Source organism: Delphinapterus leucas, chromosome 5 (genome assembly GCF_059928025.1).
Source record: "Delphinapterus leucas isolate spDelLeu-1000000601 "Yukka" chromosome 5, BTC_Dleu_Yukka2, whole genome shotgun sequence".
Classification (NCBI taxonomy): domain Eukaryota; kingdom Metazoa; phylum Chordata; class Mammalia; order Artiodactyla; family Monodontidae; genus Delphinapterus; species Delphinapterus leucas.
The window spans coordinates 123,373,904-123,385,964 of NC_143133.1; the positions used below are offsets into that span (position 1 = coordinate 123,373,904).

General features: G+C 37.8%; 1 protein-coding gene across 2 annotated transcripts in view; it reads right to left on the reverse strand.

Annotated features, from left to right (window-relative positions):
- BMPR1B (bone morphogenetic protein receptor type 1B) overlaps positions 1 to 12,061 on the reverse strand; it is a 118,871-nt gene that overhangs the window by 36,224 nt on the left and 70,586 nt on the right. For both annotated transcript variants that reach the window (XM_022582361.3, XM_089912457.1), the window contains 2 exons: positions 2,417 to 2,513; positions 1,225 to 1,363 (listed from right to left, as the gene is read on the reverse strand). In XM_022582361.3, coding sequence (XP_022438069.1) covers positions 1,225 to 1,363; positions 2,417 to 2,513 — 236 coding nt within the window. The remainder of the gene's footprint in view (positions 1 to 1,224; positions 1,364 to 2,416; positions 2,514 to 12,061) is intronic.

Sequence of the window (12,061 nt, forward strand, 5' to 3'; positions counted from 1 at the left end):
TGCATGGGCTTTCTCTACCTGTGGCGAGCGGGGACTACTCTTTGTTGCGGTGCCTGGGCTTCTCATTGTGGTGGCATCTCTTGTTGCGGAGCATGGGCTCTAGGCACACGGGCTTCAGTAGTTGTGGCGCATGGGCTCTAGAATGCAGCCTCAGTAGTTGTGACGCACAGGCTTAGTTGCTCCGCAATATGTGGGATCTTCCCAGACCAGGGCTCGAACCCGTGTCCCCTGCATTGGCAGGTGGATTCTTAACCACTGTACCACCAGGGAAGTCCCTTATGTTGTGTTCTTATCATAAAATAATAATAATAATAATAAATGAATGAATGGGGCAGGAGGAAAGTTTTGGAGGTGATGGATATGTTCATGGCCTAGATTGTGGTGATGGCTTCACAGATGTGTACTCACCTCCAAACTCTTCAAGTTATAAATGTATACAGCTTTTTGGATGTTAAAAATGAAAAGAGTTATAAAATAAATTCTTGGCTTGAGATTTTTTTTCTAGTTACTTTTAGTACTAAATAAAAGGTCACCAAAAGAATCAAGTAAACAAGATATCCAAAGTCAGAACCAGACAATAAAGATTAGGAAAATCAGTCTTAAGAGTTTATAAAGGAAAATATTTCTCATTAATATTGTTATTTCCATTCCAAGTCCCAACAATCTTTTTGCATGGTCCATAAAGTAACCAAATGCTTTTCTCATTAAAGCAAGTGCCTTGGGTTCAGTATATATTTTCTTCCAAGTTGGCAGTGTTGACCGTCAGAAAATTAAAACTCTCCTGAATGGAAAAGCCAGGGCTTCACCCTGAAACATAAACCCTCCAGCTGAGATGCAGCCTTCTTCTCTTGTAGAAGTACTCAGATCCCATTTGGTTGTAATACTTTTGCCTTCAAAAGCCAGGCCAAAGTGCAGTAATGTTATCCTTACTGAAAACAGAGGGAAGATGGTCCCATACTGAATGTTTTCTAATCTGCTCTTTATCAGAACATCTGAGGGTCTGGATTGCAACCATACACTTACATTAAAGAACAATGACCTCACCCCCAATATGTCAAAATGTTATCAGGAAACCCTGTATCTGAGATCTGATGTCTGACTGACTGCAGAGAGCTTTCTCTTTGTCCACTGCCCTATCTGTTTCAGTAAAATGAAACCCAGCAGTTATTGACATTTCCTCTCAGAATACATTTCCTTTAAATTCAAGGTATGTTCTTCTCATACCAGCAGAGGGAGGCCTGATCCGCTTCCTGAGCTCTGAGACTGCTCAATTAAGTCTCTCAGGGATTCTCCAGGAGGAATGTAAGTTTCATCCTGTTCTAATCCAATGCTGTACCGAGGTCTGGTTTCTTGTCTTTTATACCTGAAGATGCACAAAGAAAGATAATGTTAGACACTGGATTGCAATGATAGTGGCAAACATGCAGATAAAACAGCAACCACAGCAGGTTTTATCTTTGCACATAATACGAGATTAGATGCTCAGTATTTATTACCCTTAGTTATGATTTCCAGCACAAAATCGTAATTACTCTTCTAACCTATATTTTAAAGTAAACTACATGTTTTTACTCACTCACAACCACATATGATTTTTCTTCTCTATTCCTATCAAATGCATATATCCAAGCAGGCTACATTCCATTAATGTTTCTATACAGTTCCAATATTCATTCCCTAAAATCTTTTCTTATAAGGTCCCTGATCAACTACAGATGCAAATTTTTGGTTTACAAAACACATTACAATTTTCTCATCCAAGGCAATGTACAGATAAATGAGATAAACTGAAACTTTAAAAACTTTTATCAATAATTATGCCTTCAATTAGAAATGATGTTATTTGAATCAACTCCTACTTGTAGAAAAGTAACCTAAATTACTATTACAAAAAGCCAATGATAAGAATTTAAAGGTCCTTGATATTTCACAAAGTAGAAAATGAGTTCTTAGGTGACTGAAAATAATTTCTAATGACCATACTGTAATTTAATAACTGAACATATTTTATTTTAATAATTGATCTATAAATTATCTTTAAAATCTTTCAGTGCTAAGAGGATATCGTTAGCTCACAAAATAAGGAATTACTAAAGCAATTCTAAGTTCACCATGGTCTTTTCTCTGCTTTGAGTCAAACCTCAGTAGCAACTAGTTCCTGAACTTCCTAGCTACCATAAATTTCCTAGGGATGAAAAGTTTTCTGGGTGGTTTTGATATCTGAAGCAGAAATGAGATAGGTATCTATTAATAGCTTCATTAGGACAAATATTTATCAATAGTAACTGATATTATCAGTGAGATCTAAGATCTAATTAGGTCAAGGAAAGCTGTGATAAAAAAATGTCAACAGGTAGAAGAGTATGAGAATGATATTATAAACTCAAAATTCTATATCTACATGTTAGAAACTTACCTGAAGTAACAGAATAAAATGATAAGGACCAAGAGCAAACTACAGACAGTCACAGATATAAGTAAGGCCTTGTGGTGTACAGGTCCATCAACAAAATCTGAAATTAAAAATAAAGTAAAAAGAGCCATGATACAGAGATTATTTTCATTTAAAATTTAGGAAGCAACTCTTTCCTAAAAGTGCTTGCTGCTCCATGTGCAAGATTTGAGAGGTCCTTTTAATCTGCTAATTGATAAGAAATATATATATATATACTCTCTAAATTAAATAAGTCTGAGTAACACGAATCATTGTTCATCTAGCCACTCACTTCAAGAGCATGCATTTCTTCTTCTCTGGAAGGAATAGGTTTGACATAGGATAAAAGCACAGGATATAAATAAATGTAAATGGATCAATACCCCTAAAATATAAGCAGGTTGTTCATGTTTATTTCAGATCCAGCTGATGCGTTTACAGATTTTTCTCATGTGGTTTCTGGAGCACTCTATATCATGAATTTGGATAAAAAAACAAATCTATATTCATTGTACATAAAAACCAAAGTAATCCTATGATGGATACAAAGGATCAGAATTCCTCAAATATTGCCAAATAAATAGAATACGTGATTTGCATTACTTTAAACAAAGATGCCCTTCAAAAATACATAGCTTAATTTTTCATAAACGGCATCCTATTTTAAAAGAATGGGTATGTTCCACTCAAAGAATTACTGTGTGATCCTTTTAAAGAACAAATTATTAAACAGTATTCACGCTGTTTTAACTCCAGTTCCTGACAAATAAGATTTATAATATTACAGCATGATTTCTCACACGTTGTAAAAATAAGAATGACCTGGAGAGCTTTATACAGATGCATATTTACTGACTTCAACCCCAGAGATTTTTATTCAAAGTATATTTTTTGTTTTTTACAACCATCCCAGGTGATCTATATGCAGGGAGTCTCTGGAACGTATTTTGAGGAAACTGACTGAAAACCTGGTGCACTTACCTAGTAATAGAACTAGCACCGTTCTTATTAAGGGCACCATACATCCTTGAGAGAGTAATTACTGCTATTTAATGTTAAAAGGTATTGTAATTTATGACTTTGGTTACCTACAAACAAGATGTTTTCCAACTGTGCTGTATACTTTTAATGGCACGGCTACCTAAACATTTTGGCTGGGGACCTTACCCCACTAAATGTAAATTTCTTTTTTTTTCATTCAAAAGTATTATACGTTCCCTGAAGAAAAACTGAAAAGCACCAACTAACTAAAATAAAATAAATAAAATTGCCACCACCTCACTATTTACAAAAATTACTGCTAACATTTTAGTGTATGCCTTTCCAGTACCATTTCAATGAACAAAAAAAAAGTTCATGAACAAAATGGTTCACAAAAAGGCATTGTATACACCCATGCCCATAGCTGTATTATTCACAACAGCTAAAACATGGAAGAAACCCAAGTGTCCACTGACATATGAATGGATAAGCAAAATGTGGTATATACATAAGACGTGGTTTAGCCTTAAAAGGAAAGAGATTCTGACATATATTACAACATGAATGAACCTTAAGGACATTGTGCTAAGTGAAACAAGCCAGTCACAAAAAGACAAACACTCCACTTATATGAGATACTTAGAGAAGTCAAAACGACAAAGACAAAAAGAAGAATGGTAGTTGCCAGGGGTTGTGGGGAGGAGAGATGGGGGAAGTTAATATTTAATGGGTAAGAGTTTCAGTTCTACAAGGTGAACAGAGCTATAGAGATGGATGGTGGTTATGGCTGTATAACATTATAAACATATTTAATATCACTGAACTGTACACTTGAAAGTGATTAAGATGGTAAACTTTACGTTATGTATATTTCACCACAAATAAAAAATTTGGGGAAAAAACCATTAGAATTGCCTTGTAACTAGATTGTTTTCATTTATAATATTGTAAACATTTTCCAAAACAATAAAAATTTTTCTGCAAAGTGAGTTTCAAAGATTACACAGTACATATACAGACACATCCTAATTAGAAAGTCAGTCTTCTGATGACGTATATTTAGGAGATTGCAAGATTTTGCTACAATACATCTTTGCTGTGATACATAAAATTCTGTGATGAACATTCTTACACATACATCACTGCACATGTCAATGATTATTTTCTTAATCTAGATTTGAAGAAGTAGAATTATTAGTTTGAAGGATATATATTTTAAGGTTTTTCATACATGTTGTCAAAGTACCCTTTAAAAAAGATTACAGGTTTCTTTTTTACCATCAATGTGAACATATGTCTTAATTATTCTGAAATAATCTCAGTCTTATAGAAAACCTGTAAGGATAAAGGACTCCAATATGCCCTTTAGAGAGTTTTCATTTTTAAAATTTTACCATATTTACTTTATAATTCTCTTGCTCTCTCAGTACGTATGTGTGTGCCTATCTCCCTCTCTATATATAAAGATATGTATATATACATGTTTGTACTCATATTTATTTATTTATACGTATGTATACTCTGTGCATCACCTGAAGTTACAGACATAATGTCTCCACCCATAAGCACTTCAGAGTGAACTTCCTAAGAACAAGGACATTGTCTTACCAAATGGTAATGCAGTTACCAAAATCAGGAAAGTAACACGAACACATGAAATGAAAATAAATCTTACTGTGAAATCTATCAGAGAAACTTTGGATTATTTATTATAAACTAAAATCCACAGATTTTTATACTAATTTCTCATCCGAATCTTATGGTTAATGTTATGATTTACTCATCAGTCTAAAATATATGTTTAATAATTATTTATGATCTACACTACTTGTAAAATATTAATGGAAGTAGTCTGTCTGCATCTGAAAAGACTAAATGAGAGACCATTTTTTAAAAAGCAGTTTTATATTAAATTCAGAAACACTGCCAATTGAGCAGAGAAACAGTTCAAGACCGTGATCTACTGGAGTACACATTCAAAGAGCCATTCAGCCTTTAACAACAACAGGACTCATATATAATTACCACATGCGTTGTCCAAAAAGTGTTGCTTAGGAAATCTTGAAAATAATTTGTAAGCTCTTAAAATTACGTGGGCTAAGATTTTACACAATGAATTTTCTTAGTAAAATTTCCCTCCTTACCTCCCCCGCTCTTCTGGGTTATAGGCAAAGTCAATAATAACCCAAAATGAGCACAATACCTCCGCCAGTGAGAGAGCAATTAACAACGTTTGTACACATGCATGCATACAAATACCATGGTGCAAATAATGTCGCTGCAAACAGCTTAAAATCTATTTCCAATTTTAAGGACAACAAAAGCAAAAAAGCCTGATTTTGCAGAAAATCAAAGAGAACGCTGGATACTCTATCAAAACTAGAGTAACTAACTACATATGCACAACATATTTCCAGTACACAAATACAGAATACTTTTTCATTCAAGTGATATAATTTTACTAAAAACTATCAGCCTCATCGACTTTCACTTTTCCACGTAAATGCAGAACACTCTGAACCGTAAGAACAGTGTACTTTTTTATTTTTTATTTTTCTTGGTACGCGGGCCTCTCACTGTTGTGGCCTCTCCCGTTGCGGAGCACAGGCTCTGGATGCGCAGGCTCAGCGGCCATGGCTCACGGGCCCAGCCGCTCCGCGGCATGTGGGATCTTCCCCGACCGGGGCACGAACCCGTGTCCCCTGCACCGGCAGGCGGACTCTCAAGCACTGCACCACCAGGGAAGCACAAGAACAGTGTATTTATTACTCACCATATTAGATTTCTGATTTATGAGAGCAATGAGGCCAGAAAGAATCTAAGGGATTTTTTCCTTACCATCAAGCACTTTTTTTAAAGGCTAGCATTACCTTCCCACTTTCCTTTTCTTTGCCCCAATAAACCTATCCCCTACTGCCTCGGCTTTTGTCATAAATAGTGAGCCTTATCAATGTGCCTTTTGTTTCTGTTGGTCGTGCCTGTCATGTTTTAATCTGCCATTACCTGTGCTCAGAGCATTAACAATGTAAACATTCAAGTCACTGCCAGAGTCTTGGAAAGCGAACACTTCCAGATACATATCAGGAAAAGAACAGAGCCCACAGTTCTCTCTAGGCCAGCAGATTTCTACCTGGCTGTCACTCCAACTGCTCAGGGAAGCAGAATGGAGAACTCTCTAGGGAAGTCTGGTTCACTCTGAGAGGCAAGTAAGAATCACCAATGGTTTCCTAACAAAACAGCATTCTGTCATTACTTGTCTCCTCTCTGATAATTAACTGGTTTGCAACTGCTTAAAATGCCAGGACTGTTTCTATAAGGCTAGAAGATCGCTCATAATTGCAATAGGAAATAAAAAACCATATTGCTAGAAAGAGTCTTGGAAATACGATGGCCCAAAGACATCTTTATATGTGCTCTCAGTGTTATAACCACAGATAAATTGGAGACATCTTTCTATTAATAGAGCACAAAGTGCCTGAAAAGCATATTCTTGTCAGAGGATTTTAGTCAACAAAAAATACTGTAATTTACCTTCATCATATATTGGGATGTCATCTCACAGTAACATCTAGAATTAAATTCACTATAAGAACAAAGACGTAATATTCCAGTTATTTTCCTGCAGAAAAAGATTTAGCATTATATTTTCTGGTAACAAAGGAAGTTAAGACAGAACTGTTATATCCAGATTACTGTGTTCAGTGAGAAAGGAAAAGTCTAATTATTTATAAATTTCTTTCACCTATCCCAAATACAAAGTTAACCAGAATTTCCAAAATAGTTAGAAGCTGCACATTTCCAGAAATGTTAAGAGCTATTCCCTGGCCAGGAATTCGGCTCAGACTCATGTACCGGTTTATACTGCCGCAAGCATAATATATGTGTCAGAAGGAAAATTCTGCAACTGACCTTTGCATTCTAGATGGTATCATATATTCAACCTATCTGTGTTATAGAGAATATGGGAGACGGTTTCACTGATTAAATACCTGTTACCTATTGAGTTTAATTTGTAATTGGCAATACCCGAAGCTAAGCAATAGCATTTTTAAACAAATCTGTAAACTGATCAGAATATATTTTTTAGTGGAGTAAGAAAAGAAATAATAAGGTAAAGTTTAGCTTTGGAAATCCTGTATTATAATTTTACTTAAACTACATTGAAATTACCCTATTTCAAAACAGAAACAGTTGTTTCGGATACATTTTCCATGAAGTATACATGTAGTGTGTATTAGTAATTCCCATATTTAAACACACAAACTATACGTATTCCAAAAAATTATATGAACTTTATTTGCTCTTGTAAAAGCCAAATTTAAGGATCCCATTTAATAAAGCAAAGGGCTTCTGTTCATTTCAACACCAGTCTTTCACTTCTTTAAGTGCTCATTTGAAAAAAAAATAAGTAATAATAAGTAATTTGGGAGGAGGAAAAAAACCTCATCAAATTCTCTTGCCTACACACCATTTCAAGAGAACATTTAACTCACAATATCTTGGTCAAACCATGTGACACTGGAACCATACATCATCCCTTCCAGCATCTCAGTGCCCCTTCATCACTAATTCTGCAGGCAGGAAGCCAGACACCAGGGCACCACGACTTCTCCCTACAAGCCTCTCCATCAAAACAGACATGTCTCCCTCCTCTTTGCACCAGCTGCAGTGTGACTGGGCTTCCCGAATCATATTTTATTGTTTATAATGAAGGTGCTGCATTTGATCTAATTACTTTTCATATTTCTTCCTTCAGGAGAAAGAATATTGTCCCAGGGTATTCTGCTTTGCTGGTGCTGAAATGGAATAAGCAAAGCAAAAGGAAAACTAATATTCATAAAAGAATTTCCGCTGCTTTCTGGTCACTCTTCATCATCTTTTTTTGAAACAGAAGATGACAAATAAAATTTCAAGGATCTAAATATACATTGATAAATATTTGTTGGATGTGATTTTGTATCTCTAATTTCCTGCTAAATGCATCTAAGTTGGAAAAAAAAGTGAAAAAACTCTGGATCGGTAGAAAAGGTTTTCTTGTTTATTTTTTAATAAGACAATTTATTTGTAGGTATCTACCCCTACGCTTAGTACTTCTCTGAGGTCTAATAACAGAACCTCACCTAAGCCTGTTATTATTTAGCACCTAGTAATACAGATGTTTTGAGATAAGGTTAATCATTTAACTTATTCAGAAAAGCTATTATTAAGAAAAAAAGAACAACAACAAAATGGTGAGCTGGATTTTTTAACCCTCTCATCTTTTAATAATACAGTGTCTGCTTTGTACTAGTTTGACACATAGGTTTATAGGAAGTCTACTATAATAATATGTAACAATCTATCAGGCAACACCTAGCCCAGGGGTCTCAAAGTGTGGTCTCTGGACCAACATCATCAGTATCACCTGGAAACTCCTTAGAAAGGCAAATCATTGGGGTCCACTCAGATCTACTGAATCAGAAACTCTAGGTGGGGGCCAGTAATCCGTGTTTTAATAAGCCCCCCAGGTGATTCTGATGCACCTAAGTTTGAAAACCACTAGCCTAGTATTAATACGTAAGTGGGCCTTATTTTTTATTTTATTTTTTTTCCGGTACGCGGGCCTCTCACCGCTGTGGCCTCTCCCGTTGCGGAGCACAGGCTCCGGATGCGCAGGCTCAGCGGCCATGGCTCACGGGCCCAGCCGCTCCGTGGCTTGTGGGATCTTCCCGGACCGGAGCACGAACCCGTGTCCCCTGCATCGGTAGGCGGACTCTCAGCCACTGCGCCACCAGGGAAGCCCGTAAGTGGGCCTTAATAAATGATAAATTAGAAGGAAGAGGACGAGAGAGAAGGAGCGGAGAGAGAGTGTGTGTGCAAGAGAGAGAGGGAGCAACCCTCTAACATCATATTCTAAGAATGAAGAAAATGCTAATTGTGCAAACATAATAAACAGGAGGCTTCAAAGTAATCATCTTGTTTATTGATTATTTTGTGACATGGCTAACCACTACTTACTTAGAGTCTTCTAACTCTTATATACATAAACGCTTTTTTCTTTTTTTGAGAATGTCATTTAAGGCTCTTTATAGACAATTCAGGGAGATGAGGTCATAGGCCGATTTCCCATCTCCAGTACTTAACTTTAGCTGTGTAACCTTCACACAGTACTTGACCTCACTATTCCTTAGCTGCATGTCTGAGAAATTGGGGTGATGCTAATGGTGCTTTCCCTACTGAGCTGTTATGAGGATTAAATGAGTCAGTGTATGTAAAGTACTTAGAAAAGAGCCACAGTAAGTAAGCACTCCATTCACAGCTACCTAGGCTCTGAGATTTAGAGGGTCCTGCTCTGGCTCCCTTTAACGGGGCCCCTTCCCACCGAGCAGTGGTCTGCAGAACACAGGCAACGTGTCCACCCAGAATTTGTCCCATCCTGCTCTCCATTTAAAACACTGGCCGTTGCCCCAAAGTCTGGAATTCTACCTAAATGGCCCCAGGCCTGTGTCTGGAACCTATGAGGCCCCCTGTCTCCCTGAGGGTGGACCAAGGAGCTGGTGTACTTACCCAAAGGCCTGAGGGGTGACCAAGCAGTGGCCAAGGGGTGTCTGGGGCAAGACATGTGGGCAGAGCGTAAACCAGAGGGCTGGGGTGTTGTAATGTGGGTGCCTGACATTAAGCTTCTGATTTCTGAGGCATCTGTTGCAAAGACCTCTATCTCAAATAAGCACATTGCCAGCTGTATGACACACTACTAGTAAAACAACTAGATAAGAAAGCAGGTCACCCCATCCGTGACGTTCCCTGGATAACTGACCGCTTGAATAATTCTGTTTTTCCCTTCCCGTGCCCTAATTCCCACTCTTACGTTTTAAACTTGCCAATATTTTTGTAACCGTGTATGGTGACAAATGTTAGCTAGACTTACTGTGGTGATGATTTTTGCAACATATACAAATATCAAGTCATTATGTTATACACCTGAAACTAATATAATGTTATATTTCAGTCATAACTCAACTTTCAAAATTAATTAATTTGCCAATAAAAAGAGAAACTGTGAAACCCTAGGCACCCCACCTTTGACCCCAGTAAAGGGAGAACCCCAGGTCCCCACCCCCCCATGCCTGTGACCTTGCTGTGTGGCCCTCAGGTGTGCTGTGCACCCTCTGGTTCTTGCAAATAATACATCTTACCTTTCAGATTTCTCTGACAGTGGCTGCTGAGGTGCATTTTAGATAATAAGAACCACACCGGTCAGTCTAGCCACAACATTAGCTCCAGTCAGAGAAACATCTATGGGGGCTGCCACAGTGGTATGGATCCCGGTAAGTGATTCAGACTTTCCCAGCCGACAGTATCACTGCCAACAGGCTGAGACAGACACAAAACAGGTGTCCAGCTGCGTGCATGAGAGACCTCTCCCAGTGCCAGACAGAACCAAGAACGGGGCTCCCAATCACTCCCACCCCCACACTGGAATGAATAAGTCTAAGCAGTCCAAGCATTCTGAATGCCAAGCTGGTGTTCCCCATCACTATGAAAATATTCTTGTTAAGTTTGGTTAACAGAAAGTATTTTATTTACCAGTCTTCTACATTGGTTTATGAGTTTTAAATAATTAGGTAAATGGTATGTGGACTTCCATTTACACCATTGCCCCGGCTCCACAAAAGTTAGGGTTGGTCATAAGTATAAAAACGACAGCTAAAGTTAAAAATATCAAAATAAGATGGTTCCATGTCTCTTTAACATCCCTGTTCTTTATTTGGGGTTTTATACCAAAACATAAATATACCTATCTCCAATATGACTATATAAAGACATATATCCAATATGGCTGCAATGCAAATATTTCTGACCAATGCATTACTGATATTCAGTAAACATGTATAGTCCACTTCCAAAAAAAAAATGCTGCCCATGTGTATATATGGTAGAGGCAAAAACAAGAAAGGCAGCAGCTCTGTGGTATATTTGTGTAAGAAAGACCAGTGCTCCCAGACCACAGCCTGCAGTGACTTTTACTGGACCCCAAAACGACTGTGCCAAAATGGTGAGGTGGAATCTGCAGAGACCTCACCCAGGCACTACCTGGGATCCTCAGAGTTCAAAATGGTAAACCCTACAGCCACTAAACTCCCCCCAAGTCCGTCACCTTGTATAATCCTCAACATAATCGACCAGCCACAGTAACATCCTCTTTCCCTTACTGCCCTGACCAAGGACTTGTCTTCCCAATACTACTACCCTTCTTTTCAAAGCCTTTTCACTGAGTTCTCTAGGAGACTTACTCTGCTTTTAAAAGTCCCTAGCACTCAACCTCTTCAGAGAATCCTCCCCTGCCTGCCGGGTCCTAACTAGAATCTGGCTCCATCTACAGGACCGTATGTGCACTGCAGCATTTGAGTCAGTTTTCCTAAACCCTACCGCTACTGCTAGAACGCATCTCTTCCACTTACAGGTAATAAAAATTTTTTCTCCTTGAGCGAAGCGATTCTGGCACAACTGCCTTCATTTCCAGCACTCCTCACCCACCTCCCGCCCCACTCCCAACACATTAGTGTTGTCTACAGATGCTATTCAAAATGTCTACAGACCACCTACTTTTTGCAACTGATTCACAAGGCAATAACTACAAAAAACTGAAAGTAAGCATTTAGAATT